The sequence below is a fragment of the Mustela lutreola genome, chromosome 1 (assembly GCF_030435805.1).
Source record: "Mustela lutreola isolate mMusLut2 chromosome 1, mMusLut2.pri, whole genome shotgun sequence".
Taxonomy (NCBI): domain Eukaryota; kingdom Metazoa; phylum Chordata; class Mammalia; order Carnivora; family Mustelidae; genus Mustela; species Mustela lutreola.
Genome location: NC_081290.1, coordinates 206853678 through 206881077, shown reverse-complemented (window position 1 = coordinate 206881077; position 27400 = coordinate 206853678). Strand labels below are relative to the sequence as shown.

At 34.9% G+C, this 27400-nt stretch overlaps 1 protein-coding gene across 1 annotated transcript in view; it reads left to right on the top strand.

Annotated features, from left to right (window-relative positions):
• The window catches only part of CNTN5 (contactin 5), a 1361366-nt gene extending 1339344 nt beyond the window's left edge, over positions 1 to 22022 (top strand). Inside the window, exons 22-25 of the mRNA XM_059185809.1 lie at positions 3092 to 3278; positions 3717 to 3829; positions 15014 to 15182; positions 19522 to 22022. Coding sequence (XP_059041792.1) covers positions 3092 to 3278; positions 3717 to 3829; positions 15014 to 15182; positions 19522 to 19625 — 573 coding nt within the window. The 3' untranslated portion in view covers positions 19626 to 22022. The remainder of the gene's footprint in view (positions 1 to 3091; positions 3279 to 3716; positions 3830 to 15013; positions 15183 to 19521) is intronic.
• Positions 22023 to 27400: the final 5378 nt, after the last annotated feature.

Here is a 27400-nt window from a genome sequence, read left to right as displayed (position 1 = left end):
AATATAGTGATTCAGCAATTCTTTACATCATTACCCAGTGCTTATCTTAATAAATGTACGTACTCTTAATCCCCTTCACATATTTCACCCATCACCCCAACCCACCCACCTCTGATATGCTTTATTTTAAATTAGCACCCTCAGTTAAAGTTGTTGTTGTTTTTTTTTTTAACAAGAACATTTTTTACCTGAAGCATAGTTTAGAATACACTGTGTAATTTTCAGTTGGAATTAGTTGGAATTTTTTTTCACAATTAGTTACTTAAGAAACATTTTATCTTTCAATAAGATGTTTTAATTTTAGGTAATTAATCAGAACATTAAGTATTCAATATTTAGAAGTCAAAATTTATAGTGAAATCTTTATCAAATAAATTCAAATTTATTGAATTTAAACATACTTGTTTCCCTCAAATATATATATTTAATTAATTTAAAATAATCTAACCAATTAAAGAAAATTAAAACAGAGAAGTGGAAATCAGATATATCACTGGAAAGGAAAGATATGTGTTTGTTCATCTAATGACATGTCAGGCAATTTTGTAGTTTTAAAATAACTTAGATTTATTCTCTTAAAATATTTTCAAAGATGAAGCAAGTTAAGCTAGTTTTCAGAATTTGGAATGAGTCCCTCATCATATAAAAGTTAGAATTTTAGGGGCGCCTGGGTTGCTCAGTGGGTTAAAGCCTCTGCCTTCAGCTCAGGTTATGATCCCAGGATCCTGGGATCGAGCCCCACATTGGGTTCTCTGCTTGTCAGGGAGCCTGCTTCCCTCCTCTCTCTCTGCCTGCCTCTCTGCCTACTCGTGATCTCTGTCTGTCAAATAAATTTAAAAAAAAAAATTAGGATTTTAGAGAATTCCTACTTATTCAAACAGATTTTTGAAGTTCAGTCACTTAGCTGTATACCAAATCTGTGAAGAGACAAGTATGAGAAATAGGAATTTGATTATTTTTTTAGCCTTTAAAAAAAATAAAGAGATTGATATATACAAAGATATATGAGATCCATGTAGATGTTTCAGACAGGGGTTAGTTGCAAAGAACTAAATTACTCTAGTTTAAGTAAGAGGTATTATAGTTATTAAGTTTTTTGTAAAATTATTGACTTAAATTAATGGACTTTAGGGTGACTTGAAAGATCAAGGATGATTTTCCAAATCAAACTATACAACCAACACGAAGGAAGATGTCTTCTAAGCCACCAGACCCAGAAGCATGCGCCATTGCCATGGTTAAAGAAGCCACTATAATCAGGATGGTGCCACATTCAGGAAGTTGCTGCAATCTGGAGACCTCCAATCTTGTTGTCAGTTCCAGAATCCCACTATGCAAACTATGATTTGCACCAACAAAATGGATATTCTGTGCCCTGATTCTTGATTCTCATAAAGCTAATGCTGCCTTAGGGTGGCAGGGAGGAAAGGAAAAATAGACTCCATTAATATGCTTACCAGCAGAGATGCAAAAGCAGAAATTCAATATCCATCTCACTTTTACTTTCAAATTTCAGGCATATTCATCTGACTGAAGCTAAAACACATTGAGTCTTAACTGCAGAGGAGTCTTAGAAATAAGATTTTTCACTCTCCATCCTCTGCAGTACAAGGAGATAACTAGGATGAAGAGTGAAATGGATGTTGAACACTAATGTAACCATATCCCTTTGGTTACTCAACATATATACACATCCTTTTCCCCACTTGGCAACACTCAAAAGCAACAATAAGCAACAACTGTGTATCACTTTTTAAATGAAAATGTACTGACCCTTTCCCTAAGCGGGAAAGCCAAAGAAAGTTCCATCAGTAAATCTGTCCAACTCATGGTGAGAGTTTATTCTTCCTCTGATGAACTATATTAGAAAGTTACCTATCTACAACACTATATAATATATCAGAAGGAAGGAAAGGGCCCGATTTGTTAATATGTATACACAAAACAATACCTGGAAGAAAGTATAGCTATTATAGTCTTCATTTCACAAAGTTGCAGTGACAACCTTCCTTCCTTTGCCTTCAAAGAGCACCTAGGCTGGTAGAGGACTTTTAATGTGATGTGGTAACTCAAATGTTTTTTTCCTGAGAGACAAGAGCCTATAATCACTTCCTATGGTTATAGCTGGAAATGTCAGTCTTTGGCATGCTCCAGAATATTTCAAATAACAAACAAAAACACCTCGCTGTCCACAGTGTATAGCAGCAACCTTAGCTGAAAGCCTTTGGAAAATGTGGTGTTTGTCTTTCTAGCCTCTACAGTAGACAAAGCACTTGAAGGAGGATGAAATGGGTGCAGTCATCTACTTCTTTCACCACAGTAAAAATGGGGTGATGGGGGAACTACTGTTTTATTACTTTTATCACAGTAAGTAGAGGAATAAAAAAATACTCTTTTCTCCACTTAAATATGGTCACATTTTAATGTCTAAGATAGTGTTAAGCTTAGGTATACAAAGAGAGTTAGTTAAACTCACAAAGGGCTCAAGTTTGGTATGAGCACTGTCACATGAGCTTATAATCAGGAAAGATCATCTCAATGCATAAATTATGCTTTGACAGAAAAGTTCCTTTCTGCCTCCCTCCCATATCCTAGCAATGTGATAGGTCTACATTTAGACCACTCCCAGATACTGTGAATGTTCTGTGTCACCTCTTCTCTATTAAATCCATACAGCTTATATGACTCTCCTTTTTGTAGAGCCCAGAAGGAAATATTTTTCATGTCTCTTTCTCAAAAAAATCAAAGTTCCATGACTTTGAAAGATGAAAATTTCTGATAACCTATGAGAGAAAAGCCCTTCTTCAGTTTCTTTAAATGATTCTTCCTTAATGTCAGGATGTGTTTTGGGCCCTTTCCAAGAAACTCGTGCTATCAGGCTAGAAGGTAATACCTTTTATTGCTCTGCTGAGTCCTGCTAAGATGCACGCAGATATAGATTAGACAGTGACTAACACTGATTTTGCCAAGTTAGTAGTACCTGTTAATTGGATGATATAGGAGTGATTTCTTAGGGTTTTAGGAAAACCAAACAATCTCAAGCATAGAAGAAACTTCAAAATTAATTTGTCATTTAATAATCTGTTGACAGGTTGGTTATTGGAAAGACATGGAACAAGAAGATGCAGCAGAAACAGTCAAAACTAGAGGGAATGAGTCCTCTCTCATTCTGACAGGATTAGAAGGAAATACTTTATATCACTTCACGGTGAGGGCTTATAATGGAGCTGGATATGGGCCACCTAGCAGTGAAGTGAGTGCAACCACCAAGAAATCCCGTAAGTGACTGGGGCTTTTTGTTTGTTTCAAACAAAAGGAAAACATTTTTTAACATTTCTGAAAGCCATGTGAGGTACAAAATAAGAAGCATTGAAGGGGAGTTTTAATTCATAGTCTTGCTTGAATGCTTAGATCTAAAATCCAAAACTAGCTCAGAAAATTTTACATTCACAGTAGATAAAAGTTATCTTCCTGTGAAACAAGGCCATGCGATTTTGTCACAGAAGGAAGATAAAAGGATTCTGGTTCAAAAGTTCAGTAGAATAGCTATTAAAATGACACTTTGGAGCAAAAGCCTTCCTTATCTGACTCCAGCTGGAAAGAAGCCTATGGTGCCAGCCAACTACCAAACAAAGAAAAGATTGAAATACAAAGATTTAGGTGAAGAAATGGATTTAACATTCCTTGTCAGTTCACTTTCACTTTTTATTTTGCAGCCCCTAGTCAAGCACCCAGCAATCTCAGGTGGGAACAGCAAGACTCTCAACTTTCTCTGGGCTGGGAACCAGTCAGACCATTGACCAATGAATCTGAAGTCATGGGCTACAAGGTCAGTATGTTTCTTCACTCCCTTGTATAGATACTCACCTTAAAAATCGTTAGTATGAGGATATACAAATATAAGGCATGAGCATATTCTAGTCATATTCTACTTATAAGTACAATCATATTCTACTTATAAGTTAGAAGAAAACCCCCCTACAATAGGTCAGCTATCACAGTCAAAATCAGTTTTAACTGCACAAGGCATAGGAAGGGAATAAGTAGGAAAAGCAGCAACAGTTTGAATCCAGGATGAAGAATGGCTCCATGAAGCAGTGTCAGGACCAAGAGAACTTAAGCACAGAGTCCTAGCATTTTCTCCCAGAAGATCAAGTTTTCTGGCAGATGACAAAGACTGGATGATTTAATTTGTGTGGAAAGACTACTAGCAAAAAAAAAAAAAAAGAAAGAAAGAAAGAAAGAAAGAAAGAAAGAAAGAAAGAAAGAAAGAAAGAAAGAAAGAAAGAAAGAAAGAAAAGAAAAAATGTTAGGTCCAACACTTTCTTAAGAGATAGATTCTCTTTCTTTCTTTCTTTCTTTCTTTCTTTCTTTCTTTCAAGAAAGAGTCCATCTAGAGACACCAAGCTCCAAAAAAGACACAGCATTTCACATATAGCTATCCTGAAATGTGTCAACAAACGAGCTGGTAATATGAAGACATTTAGATGGTTTTTGAAGAATGACAATGTGGTCTATATATTGATTTAGTTGAATTTCAGATTCTTTTTTCATCAGATTCTATTATTGTCTTAAACTCCATACAGAATCATACATTGAATATTAGTTATATCAAAAATTTTAAGCATTTTAATAGTATTTAAGCTGAAAGTCATCATTTATGTGGCTTTTCAATTACCAGAAATTATAACTCAGTATTTTGTATTTAAATTGTTAATATTCTGAAGCTAAAAACTTAAGAAGTTATAAATGAAATATATTTTTAAGATAAGTAATTCCCATTAATCATATTTTGAAACACAAATTATATTATTTCTTACAGACTATAATTAGTATGGATGGCAGACATCCTTCATTACTCAAACATTCACACTGAAATCTGTTCTAATCCTTAGAGATATTGAATTTGAGCTTTTGCAGGAGGGCAGGTGACCCATTTTTTAGACCTTCCCTTTGCTCTCTTCCTTCTATACTCTTACCCAAATAACCATGTCCTTACAACTTTTCCTCTAAGGCAAATATACCTTCAATAATTAAAAGTAGCAGTATGGCCACAAATGGTCATATACCTTCCAAGAAAAACCTCATATCATTAGAACTATGGCAACCAAACTCCCAAACTGGAAGAGCAAAGTAGAAAACAAGAAAGAAATACATGAAAGCATATGGCTACCTGACAGAACCAGTCAGCATAAGGCACCTCTCAGATAATAAACCCTGAAAAATACGTGAGGTTGGGCATAGGGTTCCCAGGCAAGGTAATTCTTCTTTTTGCTCACAATTACCCCATCTATTTCTGTCACTGTTCTTCCTCTTTATATGTGGTTGTTTCCCCAGCCAGACTATATGTGACTGAAGGCAGAAACTCCTTATCATTTTATCCCCAGTGTTTCTAGAATGAATGAATAAATTATTTAATTTAACCCAGCTAGATGTATATTATGTATATATTATCAGATGTGTGTTTTTTCAGCATGGTCTTTTTGTTTGTGATCTGTCGTGGGAAAAGAACACCAGCTTGTGAGTCAGACTTTCTTTCAAATACTATATGTATAACTTTGAGCAAGTTGCTTAATCTCTCTGAGTCTCTTTTCCTTAACTTCAAAATGACAAAAATAACAATAAAATAATATCTATCATACAGAATTATTCATGGATTAAATAAGATAATTGATTTAAAATACCATATAGCTATCAGCATATAGAAGGTGTTCATTTAAAAATAACTATTATTTATTCTAATTGTTTTGGGAGAAGAATGTCTGGTTAGGTGAAATTTAACAAAAGGAACTAATCTTTGAAAGTTGCCTGCCTGTTCTACCCAAATGAAGACTGCAGAAGTTACCTTGGAATACCTTCTTGCTGGGGGCAGAATCACTAGCATGTTCCATCTTAGTTATATAAGTTAATGACAAATTGGGTACACATTGATAGAAGATTTTTTTTCTTTTTTCCCTTGAAATGGCTATACTTTCTTGTGTTCTTGAAAAGAAAGAGCTTGTTCCTAAGAAAGGAGTCTGCTGGTAACAAATGGAGTGAGACCTCAAAGCCTGTTCCTTTGCAATTAAATCTTATTCAAACTTCTGATAGGATAATCCCCAATGAGAAACCTATTGGCAGAAATGTCACAAGTAGGGGTGCCTGGGTGGCTCAGAGGGTTCAGCCTCTGCCCTCAGCTCAGGTCATGATCTCAGGGTCCTGGGATGGAGCCCCGCATCGGGCTCTCTGCCCAGGAGGGAGCCTGCTCCCCACCGCCCCCCTGCTTGCCTCTCTGCCTACATGTGATCTTTCTCTCTATGTCAAATAAATAAATAAAATCTTTTAAAAAGAAAAAGAAAAAGAAATGTCACAAGGAGCCCCATGAGGGAAAAAGGACTTTAGGCTGATGACTGTGGCTTAACACAGTGCTTGAATTCTCCTAGGAAAGTCTGGTTTTCACAGGATGAAACTCCTCCTGACATATGCACAAAGGGCCAGGAATGTGATTAGAAACAATAGCTGCAAATCTAAACTACAGAGATGTAACCCAGAGAACACAAGCTTGTAGTCCCCTTTTCTGAACATGACTTTGGAGAAAACTCCTCCAGTCTAGGCAAGGATCTGCACTGCATCTAAAGAGCTGTACCATTTGGATGGAGGTTCACCCAAGTGGCCAAGGGTAAGCATGACATTCAGAGAGAAAAAAACCTCTTTGATTTCTACTACATCCCCCCAAACTACTGCCAGACCAAGAATGACCTAACCACTAGACCAAGAATACCAGTATAAGAGTGGACCACCTCTTAAGCTTAATAGCATATGGCAGTCACAAAAGATTGACAAAAGTAGGTACAAGTCAGTACACTATATCTTTATCCATGAGGCAATTTGAGGTAGAGGCCTTCCTGCTTAACAGGGTAAGAGAAAGCTTCCACAAGTAATTATAATATCAAAAAGAGAAGTACATTTATTTTTACTTTGTCTTAGCCAAGGTACTTTACTTTTATAAGCAAAAGAGATCACTGGAAATGTACCTGGTGTGTAGGTTTGATGTTGGGAAACTTGGAGTCAATGCCTGAGGTTTGAAATTCAAGGACTGTGCATTTTACCTTTTGTCTTAAGTCCAAAGTAGATGAATTCAGAAAAGTCTTCATTTATTGTTATATCATTAACCCAACTCACATCATTGTTGTATTACATCATATATATAGACTAGCTCTTTCTAGATTATGCTTTTCAGAATAGCAGTACCACATTAATTTTTTGTTTAGAATAACTTCTTTAGAAAACTCACTCTTCCCAGCTTATTAAGTAGAATTTGAAGACAGTATTGAAAATACAATTTCCTTTATGCCTAAAGATAGCTGTCCTCACAACCACCATTCTGTAAATGTCTAGATTCTCAAAGGACTCCTTCAACTCCTTATTGTCAATAACTACTTCTGACATGTCTTGATAACTCCTTAACCTTCTCATATTTCTCATTTTCATTCATCTTTACTAAATCAGGATTTTACAATGAGCTGAGATTCTCTTAAACATCTGAGACTAACCTTTAATTTAATGCATCTTTTCACTTAGTATACCTACTTAGTGACTCATAGCATCACATCTCCCTGGATGTACTGGTAAAAGCCAGTACATTTTGATATCAACTGGAATTTTTCCTGCTTTTACCTTTTGTTTCTAAATCTCAACTGATCCACAAATTTTTCTTCAACTCTGGATTTTATAGCAATATTAGATATGCATTACTAGCTGCATTTTTCTTTGTGATAAGAATTGTAATTTATAATTACATAATAACAATGTCCTCTAAAATAGTCACTCCCCTGCCAATCCTCACCAATTTACATACTTCCTCATTGCCATAAATGTGCTTTCTAATTACCTCATGTGGATGATCAGAATTCTAATTCATTACACTGCTACAGTCGAAATAAGAAGCATAAACTCTGATATAATTATCATTTTTTAAGCTGAAAGAACCTGCTGTGGGCATGCTCTGAGAAATGTTTCTGATGCCCCAAATCTTGACCAAGTACAACTCTATGCATTGCTATATCACCAAATACATTTTCTATTGCAGTGTATATCACATGTCACTGCATTACTATCTGTCCCTATTACATTGTAAGTGACATGAGAGCAGGAACCATGTGGTCTTGTTCTGTTATGAATCTCCAATATATAGCAGTGTTCCTGGCCCACGTGATATATCCAATAAATTATACTTATTCTTCCCTATAAGAATTTCAATGCATATAATTACTGCATGCACTAAATACTTTTAGAGAGAAGTTACTTCTCTCTTGAGACCCTGAAATAAATTTAAATCTCTGAAAGATAAAGAAAATGAAATGGAGGGACCATTTATTACCAGAATGCAAAAGGGAGGATCAAGTATAGGCATGATTTAATATATGACAAGATTGTTCTACTAAAGTTTTTTTTTTCCTTCTATGTCTGTTAGTTCAAGCTCAAAACAGATTTTAATAAGAAAAAATCTAAATTTTTATCTAGCTTTCTAAGCATCTTTTATGGTGCAATTGAAATACTGACTATTGACAATGAACAATGATGGCAAAAGAAGTCAATTTCTTTTAAACAGAAATATAGAGATTGTATTTTCTTTTATTTTGTTTGTAGGAGATTTTTTTAAATCCAGATCTATAAGTAGAAACAATATAATATAGTTCTGAAGCAGCTCTTAACTGATCATCAGAATAATAAACTTCTAACCCAATTTCTTTCTTAACTAGCCATGTGATCTTGTATAAATTGCATAACTCCTATGATCTTTGCTTTCTGATATGTAACCAAAGGATAATTTCATGTCTTTTTAAATTTATTTTATTTATTTATTTTTAATTTTGTTAGTTAGTCACCATAAAAATTCATCATTAGTTTTTATGCAGTGTTCCAAGATTCATTTTTTTTTTTTTATGTACAACACCCAGTGCTCCATGCAATACATGCCCTCCTTAATACACACCACCAGGCTCACCCATCTCCCCACTCTCCTCCCATCTAAAACCCTCAGTTTGTTTCTCAGAATCCACAGTCTTTCATGGTTTGTCTCCTTCTCTGATTACCCCCAATTCACTTTTCCTTTCCTTCTCATGTCCTCCATGTTATTCCTTATGTTCCACAAGTAAGTGAAGCCATATGATAATTGACTTTCTCTGCTTGACTTATTTTACTCAGCATAATCTACTCCAGTTCCATCCATGTTCATCCAACAGTTGAGTATTCATCCTTTCTGATGGCTAAATAATATCCCACTGGATATATGGACCACATCTTCTTTATCCATTCTTGAAGAGCTCTTGAGATGGAAAGAGCATCTCAGCTCTTTCCACAGTTTGGCTACTGTGGACATTGTTGCTCTGAACATTGGGGTACAGATGGCCCTTCTTTTCACTGTGTCTGTTACGTTGGGGTAAATACCCAGCTGTACAATTGCCAGGTCATAAGGTAGCTTTATTTTTAGTTTTTTGAGTAATCTCCACACTTTTCCAAAGTGGCTACACCAACTTGCATTCCCACAAACAATGGAAGAGGGTTCCCCTTTCTCCACATCCTTCCCAACATTTGTTGTTTCCTCTCATGTTAATCTTTGCCATTCTAACTGGTGTAAGATGGTATCTCAATGAGGTTTTGATTTGAATTTCCCTGCTGGCTAATGATGATAAACATTTTTTCATGTGTCTGTTAGCCATTTGTATGTCTTCTTTGCAAAAGTGTCTGTTCATGTCTTCTGCCCATTTTTTGAGATGATTATCTGTTTTTTGGGTGTTGAGTTTGAGAAGTTCTTTATAGATCTTGGATATCAGCCTTTTGTCTGTACTGTCACTTGAGAATATATCCCATTTCGTGGGTTTCCTCTTTGTTTTGTTGGCTGTTCCCTTTGTTGTGCAGAAGCTTTTGATCTTGATGAAGTCCCAAAAGTTCATTTACACTTTTGTCTCCTTTGTCTTTGGTGACATGTCTTGAAAGAAGTTGCCGTGACTGATGTTGAAGAGGTTACTGCCTATGTTCTCCTCTAGGATTTTGATGGACTCTTGTCTCACGTTGAGGTCTTTCTTCCATTCAGAGTTTATCTTTGTGTATGGTGTAAGAGAATGGTCCAGTTTTATTCTTCTATACATAGCTGTCCAATTTTCCCAGCACCATTTATTGAAGTGACTGTCTTTTTTCCACTGTATATTGTTTTTTCTGCTTTGTTGAAGATTATTTGACCATAGAGTTGAGGAGCTGTATCTCAGCTCTATACTCTGTTCCTTGGTCTATGTGTCTGTTTTTGTGCCAGTACCATGCTGTCTTGGTGATCATAGCTTTGTAATAAAGCTTGAAATCAGGCAATGTGATGCCTCCAGCTTTTTCTTTTTCAACATTTCCTTAGAGATTTGGGGTCTCTTCTGGTTGCACACAGATTTTAGGATTATTTGTTCCAGCACTTTGTAATGCTTCTGGTATTTTGATTGGTATTACATTGAAAGTATAGATTCCTCTGGGCAGCATAGACATTTTAACAATGTTTATTCTCCCAATTAATGAGTATGGAATGGTTTTTGTGTCTTCTTCAATTTCTGTCATAAGTGTTCTGTAGTTCCTCAAGTATATATCTTTTACCTCTTTGATTAGGTTTATTCCAAGATAATCTTATGGTTTTTGGTGCTATCGTAAGTGGAACTGATTCTCTAATTTACCTTTCTACAGATCCATTGTTAGTGTATAAGAAAGCAACTGATTTCTGTTCTAGTAATTTGAGGTCACCATTATTTCTTAGTCACCATAAAATGCATCATTAGTTTTTGAGGGTGGAGTCTTTTGGGTTTTTCACATAAAGTATCAAGCCATCTGTGAAGAGAGAGAGTTTGACTTCTTCTTTGCCAATTTGAATACCTTTTGTTTCTTTTTGTTGTCTGATTGCTGTTGCTAGGACTTCTAGTACTATGATGAACAACAGTGACAAAAATGGGTAATCCTTGTCATGTTCCTGATCTCAAAGGGAAGGCTGTCAGCTTTTCCCCTTTGAGAATGATATTCACCGTGGGTTTTTCACAGATAGATTTTATGAAGTTGAGGAATATTCCCACTATCCCTATACTTTGAAGCATTTTAATTAGGAATGGATGTTGTATCTTGTCAAATGCTTTTTCTACATCAATTGAGAGGACCATGTGGCTCTTCTCTCTCCTATTATTGATTTGTTCTATCACGTTGATTGATTTACAAAAGTTGAACCACACTTGAATCCCATGGATAAATCCCACCTGGTCCTAGTGGATAATTTTTTTAACGTACTGTTGGATCCTGTTAGCTAAGATCTTTTTGAGAATCTTGGCATCCATATTCATCAGAGATATTTGTCTGGGGTCTTTGCCTAGTTTAGACATCAAGATAATGCTGGCTTGATAGAAAGAGTCTGGAAATTTTCCTTCTGTTTTTAATTTTTGAAACAGATTCAGGAGAATAGGTATTATTTCCTCTTTGAATGTTTGGTAGAATTTCTTAGTATATCTGTCAGGTCCTGGAATCTTGTTTTTTGGGAAGCTTTTGATGACTACTTCAATCCCATTACTAGATATTGGTCTATTCAGGTTGTCAATTTATTCTTATTTCAGTCTTAGAAGTTTATAGGTTTCCAGGAATGCATTCATTTTATCTAGGTTGCTTAACTTATTGGCATATAACTGTTAATAATAATTTCTGATGATTATTTATATTTCCTTGGTGTTAGTCATGATCTGCCTTTTCATTCACAATTTTATTAATTTGGATCCTCTCTCTTTTGTTTTGGATTAGTTTGGCCAGTGGTTTATCAATTTTAATTATTCTTTCAAAAACAGCTTTTAGTTTTGTTGATGTGTTCTACTGTATCTCTAGTTTCTAGCTCAGTGATTTTTTGCTCTAATTTTAATTATTTCCCTTCTTGTGGGTGGGGTTGGCTTAATTTGTTGTTGGTTCTCCAGTTCTTTAGGTGTAAAGAGAGTTTGCATATTAGGGATTTTTCAATTTTTTTGACTGAGGCTTGTATGGCTATATATTTCCCCCTTACGGCCGCCTTTGCCATAACCCATAGGTGATTGACCCAAACATTCTTGAGCAGGATGGTCTTTCAGTTCCAGGTATTTGAATTCTTTCCAAACTTTTTCTTATGATTGAGTTACAGTTCAAAGCATTGTGGTCTGAGAATATGCAGGGAATAATCTTGATCTTTTGGTATCAGTTGAGACCTGATTTGTGACCCAGTGTGTGGTCTAATCTGGAGAAAGTTTCATGTGCATTTGAGAAGAATGAGTATTCTGTTGTTTTAGGGTGGAATGTTCTGTATAAATCTATGAGGTCCATCTGGTCCAATGTGTCATTCAATTTTCTTGTTTTTTATTGATTTTCTGCTTAGATTATCTGTCTATTTCTGAGAGTGATGTGTTAAGATCCCCTATAATTAACATATTCTTATCAACTTGACTCTTTATTTTGATTAACAGTTGGCTCATGTAGGTGGCTGTTCCCATGTTGGGGGCATAAACTTTTATAATTGTTAGATCTTCTTGGTGGATAAACCCTTTAAGAACGATGTAGTGTCCTTCTTTATCTCTGAGTATGGTCTTTAGCTTACAATCTAATTTATCTGATATGAGGATCACTGTCCCAGCTTTCTTTTGAGGCCCATGGGCATGAAAGATGATTCTCCAGTCCTTCACTTTCAGTCTGGATATATCTTTAGGTTCCAAATGGGCTTCTTGTAGACAGCATATGGATGAGTCCTGTCTTTTTATCCAGTCTGCAAACCTGTGCCATTTTATGGGAGCATTTAGGACATTTATGTTGAAAGTGATTGTTAAAAGATAAGTTTTTATTGTCTGTGAAGTCCTTATTTTTATAGATTGTCTATAAAGTTCTGTTCTATATCACTCTTGGGGTCTTTCTTCTTTTATAAAACCCTCTTAATATTTCTTGTAGTGCCAGCTTGGTGGTCACATAATCTTTTAGACTTTGCTGGTCTTGGAAGCTCTTTCTTTACCTCTCCATCCATTCTGAATGTCAGCCTTGTCAGATAACCTATTCTTAGCTAATGTTCTTCTCATTTAGTGCCCTGAATATGTCTTGCCAGGTGTTTCTGGCTTTCCAGGTTTCTGTGGACAGGTCTGACATTATTCTCATGGCCCCACCTCTGTATATAAGGAATCTCTTCCCCCTTAGCTACCATTAAGACATCTCTGAATTTAGAATTCAGGAATTCCATCATCACATGTCTGGGGGGTCTTTCTACCCTCACTGATCTTGGGGGGTGTCCTCTCTGCCTCTAGGACATGAACACTTGTTCCATTCCCTAGATCAGGGAAATTCTCATCTAGAGTTTGTTCAACTATATCTTCTAGTCCCCTCTCTCTCTCCACCTCCTCAGGGATCTCAATAATTCTGACATTGGAACATTTCATGGTGTCATTTCCCTAATTCTGATTTCATGGTTTCTAAGCTGTTTGTTCTAGGCCTCCTCCTAGTCCTTCTTTTCTATCAGTTTCTCTTCTAGATCACAAATTCTGCCTCATTTACCCTAGCTGTTAGAGTATTTAAATTAGAATGGATCTCATTGATAGCATTTTTAAGATCTGCCAGATCAGCTCTCACTTCCACCCTTAGAGATTCTATGTTGCCACTAATAGTCTTCCCCAACCTAGCTATTGTCTGGATAATTCTTACCCTGAATTCTATTTCCAACACACTGTTTATGACCACATTCAGTAGTTCTGTGGCAGAGGTCACAGTCTCTGTCTTTTTCCTCTGTTGGGTATTACTTGTCCGACTCTTTTGGTGAGAGGTCGTTGAGGGGATATATAGCTAAATATATCAACCATGATCCAAGCAAGGTAAACCCTCTGCACTATGTCCTATAGTAGAGACCAGAAGTGTATAATCTTCTGTAGAGATCCAGAAGTATAAAATCTTATATCTCAGGCTGAATTTCATGGGTGTTCAGAGTGTTCTGGTAGATATTTAGCTCAATTCAGGGGGCCAGTGGAAATAGGGTTCCCTACTCCTCTGCCACCTTGTCCCTTCTCCTTATGTCTTTTCTTTTTAAATATATTTATTTATTTATTTATTTATTTATTTAAGAGAGTGAGCAAGACAGAGAGAGCATAAGCAGAGGGAACAACAGACTGAGGGAGAACCAGGCTCCCTGCTGAGCAAGAAGCTCAATATGGGGCTTGATCCCAGGACCCCAGGGTCATGATCTGAATTGAGGGCAGATACTTAACCAACTTAGCCACCCAGGCACCCCAAGATAATCCTGTCCTAATTTGTAATTCTGAAACTGTTTGCCATGAATAGATGTTCTATTCTAGTACAATGGTTAGGTGTCAAAAAGACTTTACTTTACTATCCAAAGCATCCAAATGCCAGTTCACAGTAAAGCAAACCACAGAACTAAGTAAAAACACTAAAATTTTAACTTTTCAGTGATTTCTTACATTGTTAAATATTTATTGTTTAAATTTTTAACAAGTTATCTTTTTAATCCTTTGAATTTGAAGATGCCGGCTTTGACTACTCCCTCAGGCTACTATTCATTTCAATAACCAAGAACAAAAGACTTCAGTGATATGCCCCTTCACTACCTACTGCTCTAGTTTCATGTATCACCATCCCCCATGTCTATTCCATATCCTAATGTTATGGTTTCTTATTGCTTAGGTGTATTTTTTTTTTTCATTTTCTCTTATCTTTTCTTAGAATTCTCATCCCTTTATCCAACTTTAGAACTCTACTCATACACAGATGAGGCATCACATCCCATGAAAAACCTTTCTTAACCCTCAGACAGAATTAAACTCTCCTTCTTTATTTCCATAGCATCTTATGTACTTTTTCACTGTTGCATATAGCATATACATTGCATTTACTTACATATCTGTCAAAGTCATAGGCTTCCTTAGCTCAAAATATGACATAACATAGTCATTCAATAAAGATTTGGAATAATTTGAATATAAAATGTTCAAACCTCTGTTATTATTTACAGGTTTTTTATAGGCAAGAGGGGCACAGCAATAGTCAAGTTATTGAAACACAGAAACCTCAAGCAGTAGTACCACTGCCGGATGCTGGAGTCTATATTATTGAAGTTCGAGCATACAGTGAAGGAGGGGATGGGACAGCTAGTACCCAAATTAGGGTACCATCCTATTCAGGTAAGTTTTGACATAGTAAGCTTAATTTGATGACCACCAACAATGTTAAATAGTGTAAATCTCACAAAAAAATAATATGATGAATTGCATGGATGAAAACTTTGTAAAGGTCCTACTTCTCACTCTGATTTCCATACCATCCTCCAATTAATAAGAAGATGTCTCAAGAAGCAACTTGCTGGCCATTTGGGCTTTGCAATATTGCTTTTAAACTGCCAGTTCACTGTTTTAACACACTTATTTCTCAATTACCTTGATTACTTTTATCATTAGATAATGGAGAATGAGGTGTATGAGGTACAGAAAAGCTTAAAAGAAATACTCCTTAAAATTAAACTTGGATCATCTTTATTGATTTCAAAGTAAATTATAAACTCTATTGAGTATCGTTTTTTTGTTTTTCAGGTTTATTGAGATATAATTGACATGTAACATTTTGTAGATTTAAGGTATACAACTTGTTGATTTAATATATTTATGCACTGCAAAATTACCACCATAGCATTAGCTAATGCCTTTATCATGCCATATAACTGCCATTTCCTTTTGTAGTGAGAACATTTAAAATTTACTCCCTGCACAACTTTCAAGTGTGTACTATAGTATTTTTAACTATAATCACAATGCTGTACATTAGATCACTGGAACTTATTTGTATCTCATTGTTTTTATTATCAGTATTAAAAATTTATAGCTTTTACTAAGCCCTTACTATGTGTTAGGATTGGTCATAAGTCTTACTGGTCATGTCTTATACATCATTTTATTTAGTCTTAGTAATAATTATATGAGGTCAATGGCACTATTCATATTTTACAGAGAAAATTTAAATAACTTGCCTAAGACCACACTAAGTAGAAGAACTAGGATTTGGAACCAAGTACACTTATCTCTAAGGCCACGTATCTTCACCACTACCATCATTATTACATCAGCAAAGAAATTAAAGGAAGAGAAATTTTATAAATTTAGAAATGAGTAATCATTTCACTGAAGTAGTAAAAAAAATTAATAAAGTATGCAGTTATCTTATTAAGAAAATATCAGGTAATTTCCCTAAATCCTTGATTAAAATGTTTAATGTGCAATTAATTAATGGGCAATTATGAGCACTATTTATTGAATAATTATTCTCAAGAAAATTGTCACCTAAAGGGAAATATTCAGTGATATCCTGTAGGATACTACATGTGACTTTGTTGCATTTAACTTATTTATCAATTTGGATTAAGACCAGAGGTATTGCATATGATTTTTTTTTTAATTCCACGAAGTGGGATAGAAGGCAAATACAAGGAAGAAAATAATTAGACTGAAGCTTTGAGGAAAAGTCATTTACATAATATTTGATAAGTAAATTCTTACATAAAATACAAGATGAGATAAAGAATATTATTGGGACAGTTCATAAAATCTGAATAATGTCTATAGATTAGATAACATATATATCAATAATTATCTTTTCTTTAAAAAATGTACTGTGGTTATATAAGAAAATGTCTTATTTTTAGGAACTATACATTAAAAGTATTTAGGGGTTAATGTATATCATATCTTCAACTTACTTTCAAATGGCTCAGGACATCAAAACTAAGGATGTACTGTGTGATGACTAACATAACATAATTTTAAAAAATGGATCAGGAAAAATGTATGTATTTATAGAGAGAATAATAGCACAACAATGATGAAACAAACATTTAAGAATCTGGATATATTCTTTGCTCTGTTTTACAACTTTTGGTTCATCTAAAATTATTTAAAAATTTAAAAAAAAAAAGACAAGATACATGAAATCTGACATTTTTCAGAAATTTAGGTGAAAAGACCTAAGAATTTAAATACAGTGTGGCCACAGTAAAATTTAATACACTTTATGATTCATTTATAAAAGTATAACTTCAAAAGCAAGAGAGATAATAATGTCTCTACATTGATTACTACAATTGAACTGTTCAGATGTGGGTGTTAAATTTTCAAGAGCACCTTGAAAGACTAAAGATTATTTCTGAAAAGTGAAAAAGATGACAACTCTCTGCTTGCATCATAAGTCTTACATTTCTAAAAGCAATGATATAATGAGCATTTACTGACCCTGATCATGTTCTTGGCATTACGCTAGGTATTTTTCATATATTATCTTCTTTTATCCTTCTAGTAAACTTCTAAGTATTCTATTATTCTCTGACTCCCCAAGGTTCCTGTCAACTCTAAGACAACCAGATTGTAAAGTATCATCTGGACAATATCAACCCCAAGTTTGAAAGTACTTATAAAAACATTGATTCTCCCATTGTATTACAACTTCTATTCCATGAAAAATGAATTGTCAACTTTTATGATTTAGTTAAAAATATATAGCTAGTGCAGCCCATTTTCTGAGTTTTAATAAAATGAAAATTCATTGTCTATCTCAGACCTATAGAAAATGAGCAACAATTGGTTTCATTCTTATCATTTCCAAAAACTAAAAGCCTTAAGAAGTTCAAGGGCTCGCTCAAGTAAAATAGCTAGTTAGTTTTGCAGCTGGAACTAGAACTTAGTCCAGTGTTGATGTTTGTGTTTTGTTTTGATTTGCTATACCAAAATAACGTTTTTGGTTTGAGCTATACTCTACTTTGCATTCTAAAAGTGAGATGATTTTGTAATGGTATTATGTTAGTCAATTTAACAAGGACTCAGCCACTCTCAAATAAATAGAAAAGATGTTTTCACAATTTGTATTACATACCACTCCATTGAAGCTTTGTCATCAGGCCTTTCTTGTGGTTCACATGAGGCCTAGCACTTCGCAATAATTCCTTTTGTACAAGGTGAAATACTTGTTACATTCTCCAATATGTTGATTAAAGTTCTATTAGTGCCTTAAATATGGGCATTTTCTAAGAAAAGATTTGCTGTTGCCTATATGTGTGTGTGTTACCAAAAAAATGATACCCCAGCTCTTAAATAAATATCTGAAAAAAATGTGGACACTATTTCCATAACAAAAATCATAACCAGATCCCAATAACACTCAACTCTTGCCAGAGAAGGTAACTTGACAGAACGATGATCCCAAAAACTTGGTAGTACCTTATTTTATGTCTAATCTATCAGTAAGGTTTTAATTAAGGCCAATTATAAGAACATCTGTTTCCACTAATCCCATCTTGATGACTGTAAGCAAGTTCTAGTATCTAAGCTCAGGGAAATAAAAATGGTACTTACTGCATGGAAATGATGTGAGCCTTGAATAAGATGATATGTATAAAGGGCTCATCACAGTGCACTGCATATAGTAAATGCTCATTAAATATCAATCATGATGACAATACTTCAGACTTCTGACTTGAGGAACCGATAAGTTAGGTCTAAGGGTAGTACTTAGTTCACGTGGAGTTTGTTATGTGGAACTATCAAAACTACTTCAAACTAATCCATTCAGATCAGTGTGTTTAATGAAACAATCACCTTAATACATTAACTGCATAAAATAATTTGTTTCCAAAAGGAAGAATTTCTCCTGGGTATAATATAGGTAAGAGTAATGAAAGACGGATCTCTTGCCTTTGCCAAGTTTGGTATGAGAATTTAGAATTTAAGCCTGCTCAACCAAAACAATCAAGTCAGTGGAGAACCCATAAATAAATAAAATAAGTTAAATACTTTTGTTATTATCAAACTCAAGCACTGACTGAAGTAATTAAATTATGAATTCTATTCCTGTCTCATGTTGATGTCTTTTATCTATTTTGAGTTTATCTTTGTGTACAGTGTAAGAGAATGGTCAAGTTTCATTCTACATATAGCTGTCCAGTTTTCCCAGCACCATTTATTGAAGAGACTATCTTTTTTCCACTGTATATTTTTTCCTGTTTTATCAAAGATTATTTGACCATAGAGTTGAGGGTCCATATCTGGGCTCTCTACTCTGTTGTATGAATTCTATTGACACAAACTTTTGCTAACTATTCTTGTTCCCTTTTTTAATAAATAAACAATAAATAAAATATAAATAAATATAAATATAAATAAATAAAATATACTATTTTATTGTTCATACCTACCTGGAATTTGGGATGCTTTCTAGCAGTGCATCATTGGTGAAAATTAAACTAAATTTCAGAGTAGAGGTGTTTTTCAGACATGACATAGCTTGTAAGACAGTATTCCACATAGAATTCTGCCTTCCATATAATTTTTGGGAGCCCCATACCTTGTCTTTTTTTATAAGCACACCCTCATCAGAAACAAACCCATGTGCACTCCTTTGTCTTACAAACCTAAAAACAACTCTCTCCTAGCTCAAGCAAAATCAAAATAATTTGCTGCATTTAATACTTCTCTATTTTCACAGGTGGGAAAATCACTAGTGCCCAGTCGACCCTCCATACACTCTCCCCATCTTCATCATCGGTAACATTGCTCTTGGCATTGATGATTCCCTCAACCTCTTGGTGAAAACTACAGACTTACCTTGCTTTGCTTTGCTTTAGCCTGAATATAGCAGTGAATAGAGTGTAGTGTAAGTGGAGACACAGGACCCTGAGATGAGCTTTAAACACTTGGGACTACACATGGTGCACTTACAGGAGGTTGGGGGGAATATTACTTAACCACCAGGTTTCTCTTTGGTTTTGTAAATGGAGAGGGCAGTTCTTGGTCCAATAAAATATGCATATTGTATGTAATGAATTTTTTGTAAGCAAAGGTAATTTCTGTCAAATGTATTCTTTACTTTTTTAATATGTTGGAATTTGATTTTATATCTGATGACCCTGAGTGTGTGCCATCTATTTGTTAAGTAAGTTGTCTCTAGCAGATATGTTTCAAACACAAATACAAAACGGAGAATGAAAAGTTTGCTAAAAGATTCTGAGTCTACTGTTTTTCATTTTCCCTTTGGCTAACTATCCCAATTGACAAAATGGTAGAAGATATGAAAAAAAAAAAAATACTTCAGTTGTGTAATCCATTATAGAATAAGTACACAAAAGTGTTTTTTTGAAAAATATTATGTTACCTCGTAGTGAATTACCAAATTTGTCAATATATTATTCTACATATATCCCTAGAACAAGTTATTAGGATAGGGAATAAGCCATTTACATAGTGCAAGGTAAATAGAAAGCAAGTCCCAATGAATTTAAGTGCTGTTTTTCATTAATTACTATGTTATCTAATAATTGCAATAGCTACACATATAACAAATGCTGATTTTTAATAACAAAAGATTAAAGTCACTAAAAAAAAAATATGGCCACTAGAAACTGTAGTCACTGATATGCTGCCAAGGGTGCTAACTTGAAAACAAAATGAATACAGGACAGAGCTTTCCCATTTCCCACCTACTGTCCAAATAGATGTTGAATTAAATCCAATTTTTTTTAATTGCCAACAGTTTTAAAGACAATGGAAATCCACTGTGCAAATAATAATGCATACATATATAGTCTGTGAGTTAAAATGTTTCAAGCCAACAAATAAATTTTGATTCTTTAAACACTTCCATGCATCACATACCACTTACAAAATGTTACCAACCATTAAAATAAAAGGGACTTATTGAATAAATTGATTTTTTAATTAAGCTCTGGAAACATGGCCTCACTACAGAGCCTTAACTAGCCATACACTGCTTGGGAAATGTTCCCCGTTTTTTATTTTGGGAAGTCACCATGAACCAAAGTGACTTTAGATAGTTGGATATTGAAGTGAAAGTTTTCTACTTGATAGTATATAGAAGTTCCAACTGTCAGAGTTCACATAACATCCAGGAAGATGCCTGAAGGGATAGTTAATGCAAAGTCAAATGCCAAAAAAAGAGCTTGGAGAAACTAGTTTTAAAGATGATGTTAATATGAAAACAAAGAGTAGTCTCTTTTCTCTTATAAAATGTAACCTGTTAGTTTTGTTTGTAGCATCCTTAACAGCAAGAAAAATGAAGCAATATTTAACTCTTACTGCTGGATCTAGAGATTAATCCCTATAGAATCCAGATATATTGGAATTTCTGTTCTGAATATCTAAAAGATTGGTTTCAGAGATACAGAACAACTATTTAAGTTGGCTACTCATTCTGTTTGGGAGAAATGAACAAGAAGGGAGTCCTTTTAGGACTATTTTTAGTTTACAGATTATTATAGTAAATTACTACAGATGGTGAATATTGAAGCCTGTGAATGATAACAACCAAGTGGCCTTCTTTGAGCACCTCCTTTGGGGTGGGAGAGGCTGGACTTTGCAGATAGAGAGATATGAACTATTTAGCAGGCAAAATATGAACTCTCATGACTATGGGTTAGCTTGCAGAAGCAAATTACACATCAGAAAAAAAAGATACAGCAAGAATATAAAAGAATAGACAACTTTTACTTAATACTGTAAATCATTTTATTTGTTTTTCATGGTGTTTTATACTAGATTTAGTGAAAGACTTTTAAAAATCAAGTCATTACTGAAACCCTTATAAAAACAAAACCCAATAAAATGTCAATACATGACAAATTCAAATTAACAAAGATTCCCAACTAGCTGATGGATGGTACATCTGATAGAATATTTACATGTAGAATGTCTGATGTATTCTTACAGGAATCAGAGATAAGGGATGTTTTTACTCAATCTGCATAGAATATGTATTTTGCATCATAAACCTATAAAAAAAAGTTTTAAATGATTATGTACTTATCTATTACATACTTGTTCCTTTATGGAAAGCAGAACAGCATTCCTTATCAAGGTACTTAATTTTTCAGCTGCAGTACTAAGTGAGCTTTTTCTCGGATGGTATAGTAACCACACAGTCTTAAATTACAAAAGAGACTGTATTTTTATATAATGTCAATTGAATTTTGAAGGAAAAAAAAAACACTTCTCCTAATCAAAAATTTCATGAAAAGTGAATGTTTTGCATATCTAAATAAAGGTACTGTGGACTTCATGTCAAACCATTAAATATATTGTATACAATCTGTATATATACTATATGTAATGGTATATATCATGTGGAAGACACAGTCAGATAATAGTTCTGTGTACTGTTCTTGTAACATTAGATCTTTTTAATAAATAATTCTCTTTTTATTGACTTTTATCTTCTCTCCTGTCAGCTACATGAATGACTTTAATTCATGCAGACCACAGTATGATCATAATTATGGTAGAGTTTTCATGCTGAAAATATCACAATGTTAGTACTTTGCATGCTCTTGTGATTTTAGGTTGAAAAATCTCCATAGATATCCTTTTTGGCTTCAATTCAAAAAGTGGAAACCATGTCAAAGAAGAAAAAACAAATGGGATAAATTTAGGGTTAGACACATGATTTACTTCTTCCAGGAAATGAGACCATCAATGAGTTTTATAAAGAGTTTACTAAATGCATAATTATGTTTTATTAGAAACAGTCTGTCCCAATCTATCCTAGATATGATTCTTATAGAGTTAGTCATCCTTTGTGCTCCCTTAGCACCATGTATAAATTTCTGTTACATCAGCAATCACATGATTTTACAATGATTTGTTTATGAATGGAGGTGAATGCTTCACCTCCACTCTCTAGGCTATGGATCCACCAAGGGAGAATATATTATATTCATCTAAGGATTTCTCTCATCTTTACATAGCAGAGTATGTAGGACATATCAAGTGAACAATTTTTTTTTATCTTTATTTATTTTTTATTTTTTTATAAACATATAATATATTTTTATCCCCAGGGGTACAGGTCTGTGAATCGCCAGGTTTACATACTTCACAGCACTCACCATAGCACATACCTTCCATAATGTCCATAACCCCACCCCCCTCTATTAACCCCCCTCCTCCCAGAAACCCTCAGTTTGTTTTGTGAGATTAAGAGTCACTTATGGTTTGTCTCCCTCCCAATCCCATCTTGTTTTATTTATTCTTCTCCTACACCCTAACCCAACATGGTGCATCTCCACTTCCTCATATCAGAGAGATCATATGATAGTTGTTTCTCTCCGATTGACTTATTTCACTAAGCGTGATACCCTCTAGTTCCATCCACATTGTTGCAAATGGCAAGATTTCATTTCTTTTGATGGCTGCATAGTATTCCATTATATATATATACCACATCTTCTTTATCCATTCATCTGTTGATGGACATCTAGGTTCTTTCCATAGTTTGGCTATTGTAGACATTGCTGCTACAAACATTCAGGTGCACGTGCTTCTTCAGATCACTATGTTTGTATCTTTAGGGTAAATACCCAGTAGTGCAATTGCTGGGTCATAGGGTAGTTCTATTTTTAACTTTTTGAGGAACCTCCATGCTGTTTTCCAGAGTGGTTGCACCAGCTTGCATCCCCACCAACAGTGTGGGAGGGTTCCCCTTTCTACGCATCCTTGCCAGCATCTGTCATTTCCTGACTTGTTAATTTTAGCCATTCTGACTGGTGTGAGTTGATATCTCATTGTGGGTTTGATTTGTATTTCTGTGATGCCGAGTGGTATGGAGCACATTTTCATGTGTCTGTGGGCCATCTGGATGTCTTCTTTGCAGAAATGTCTGTTCATGTCTTGTGCCCATTTCTTGATTGGATTATTTGTTCTTCGGGTGTTGAGTTTGCTAAGGTCCTTATAGATTTTGGACACTAGCCCTTTATGTGATATGTCATTTGCAAATATCTCCTCCCATTCTGTCAGTTGTCTTTTGGTTTTGTTAACTGTTTCCTTTGCTGTACAAAAGCTTTTGATCTTGATAAAATCCCAATAGTTCATTTTTGCCCTTGCTTCCCTTGCCTTTGGTGATGTTCCTAGGAAGACGTTGCTGCGGCTGAGGTCAAAGAGGTTGCTGCCTGTGTTCTCCTCAGGGATTTTGATGGATTCCTTTATTACATTGAGGTCCTTCATCCATTTTGAGTTTATTTTCATGTGTGGTGTAAGGAAATGGTCCAATTTCATTTTTCTGCATGTGGCTGTCCAATTTTCCCTACACCATTTATTGAAGAGGCTGTCTTTTTTCCATTGGACATTCTCTCCTACTTTGTCAAAGATTAGTTGACCATAGAGTTGAGCATCTATTTATGGGCTCTCTATTCTGTTCCATTGATCTATGCGTCTGTTTTTGCCAGTACCATGCTGTCTTGATGATAACAGCTTTGTAATAGAGCTTGAAGTCTGGAATTGTGATGCCACCAACTTTGGCTATCTTTTTCAATATTCCTTTGGCTATTCAAGGTCTTTTCTGGTTCCATATAAATTTTAGGATTATTTGTTCCATTTCTTTGGGAAAAAAATGGGGGGGATTTTGATATGGATTGCATTAAATATTTAGATTGCTTTAGGTAGCATAGACATTTTCACAATATTTATTCTTCCAATCCAGGAGCATGGAACATTTTTCCATTTCTTTGCGTCTTCCTCAATTTCTTTCATGAGTACTTTATAGTTTTCTGAGTATAGATTCTTTGCCTCTTTAGTGAGGTTTATTCCTAGGTATCCTATAGTTTTAGGTGCAATCGTAAATGGGATTGACTCCTTAATTTCTCTTTCTTCTGTCTTGTTGTTGGTGTAGAGAAATGCAACTGATTTCTGTGCATTGATTTTATATCCTGACACTTTACTGAATTCCTGTATAAGTTCTAGCAGTTTTGGAGTGGAGTCTTTTGGGTTTTCCACATATAGTATCATATCATCTGCAAAGAGTGATAGTTTGACTTCTTCTTTGCTGATTTGGATGCCTTTAATTTCTTTTTGTTGTCTGATTGCTGAGGCTAGGACTTCTAGTACTATGTTGAATAGCAGTGGTGATAATAGACATCCCTGCCATGTTCCTGGTCTTAGCAGAAAAGCTCTCAGTCTTTCTCCATTGAGAATGATATTTGTCATTGGGTTTTGCATAGATGGTTTTGATGATATTGAGGTATGTGCCCTCTATCCCTATAATTTGAAGAGTTTTGATCATGAAGGGATGCTGTACTTTGTCAAATGCTTTTTCAGCATCTATTGAGAGAATCATATGATTCTTGTTTTCTTTTATTAATGTATTGCAACACATTGATTGATTTGCAGATGTTGAACCAACCTTGCAGGCCTGAAATAAATCCCACTTGGTTGTGGTGAATAATCCTTTGAATGTACTGTTGGATCCTATTGACTAGTATTTTGGTGAAAATTTTCGCATCTGTGTTCATCAAGGATATTGGTCTGTAATTCTCTTTTTTGATGGGATACTTGTCTGGTATTGGGATAAAGGTGATGCTGGCCTCATAAAAGGAGTTTGGAAGTATTCGTTTCATTTCTATTTTTTGGAACAATTTCAGGAGAAAAGGAATTAATTCTTCTTAAATGTTTGGCTGAATTCCTCTGGGAAGCCGTCTGGCCCTAGGCTCTTGTTTGTTTGGAGATTGTTGGTGACTGTTTCAATCTCCTTACTGGTTATAGGTCTGTTCAGGCTTTCTATTTCTTCCTGGTTCAGTTGTGGTAGTTTATATGTCTCTAGGAATGCATCCATTTCTTTCAGATTGTCAAATTTGTTGGTGTAGAGTTGCTCATAATATGTTCTTATAATTGTTTGTATTTCTTTGGTGTTGGTTATTATCTCTCCTCATTCATTACTTTATTTATTTGGGTCCTTTCTCTTTTCTTTTTGATAAGTCTGGCCAGAGGTTTATCAATCTTATTAATTCTTTCAAAGAACCAGCTCCTAGTTTCATTGATTTGTTCCATTTTTTGTTTGTTTGTTTCTATTTCATTGATTTCTGCTCTGATCTTTATTATTTTTCTTCTCCTGCTGGGTTTAGGCTTTCTTTCTTGTACTTTCTCCAGCTTGTTTAGTTGTAGGGTGGTTAGGTTGTGTATTTGAGACTTTTCTTGTTTCTTGAGAAAGGCTTGTACCACTATATATTTTTCTCTCAGGACTGCCTTTGTTGTGTCCCACAGATTTTGAACCGTTGTGTTCTCATTATCATTTGTTTCCATGATTTTTTTCAATTCTTCTTTAATTTCCTGGATGACCCATTCATTCCCTAGGAAGATGCTGTTTAGTCTCCATGTATTTGTCTTCTTTCCAAATTTCCTCTTGTGATTGAGTTCTAGCTTCAGAGCATTGTGGTCTGAAAATATGCAGGGAATGATCCCAATCTTTTGATACTGGTTGAGACCTGATTTAGGACCCATGATGTGAACTATACTGGAGAATATTCCATGTGCACTAGAGAAAAATGTCTATTCTGTTGCTTTGGGATGAAATGTTCTGAATATACCTGTGATGTCCATCTGGTCCAGTGTGTCATTTAAGGCCTTTATTTCCTTGTTGATCTTTTGCTTGGATGATCTGTCCATTTCAGTGAGGGTAGTGTTAAAGTCCCCTACTCTTACTGTATTATTGTCGATGTGTTTCTTTGATTTTGTTATTAATTGGTTTATATAGTTGGCTGTTCCCACGTTGGGGGCATAGATATTTATAATTGTTAGATCTTCTTGTTGGACAGACCCTTTGAGTATGATATAGTGTCCTTCCTCATCTCTTATTATGGTCTTTGGCTTAAAATCTAATTGATCTGATATAAGGATTGCCACCCCAGCTTTCTTCTGATGTCCATTAGCATGGTAAATTGTCTTCCACCCCCTCACTTTAAATCTGGAGGTGTCTTTGCATCTAAAATGAATTTCCTGTAGGCAACATAATGATGGGTTTTGTTTTTTTTATCCATTCTGATACCCTGTGTCTTTTGATTGGGGCATTTAGCCTATTAACATTCAGGGTAACTATTGAGAGATATGAATTTAGTGCCAATGTATTGCCTGTAAGGTGACTGTTACTGTATATTGTCTTTGTTCCTTTCTGATCTACTACTTTTAGGCTCTCTCTTTGCTTAGATGACCCCTTTCAATATTTCCTGTAGAGCTGGTTTGGTGTTTGCAAATTCCTTCAGTTTTTGTTTGTCCTGGAAGCTTTTTATCTCTCCCTCGATTTTCAATGATAGCCTAGCTGGATATAGTATTCTTGGCTGCATGTTTTTCTCATTTAGTGCTCTGAATATATCATGCCAGTTCTTACTGGCCTGCCAAGTCTCTGTGGATAAGTCTGTTGCCAATCTAATATTTTTACCATTGTATGTTACAGACTTCTTTTCCTGGGCTGCTTTCAGGATTTTCTCTTTGTTACTAAGACTTGTAAATTTTACTATTGGAGTGTGGACCTTGATTTTTGAGGGGGGTTCTCTGCACCTCCTGGATTTTGATGATTGTTTCCTTTGTCA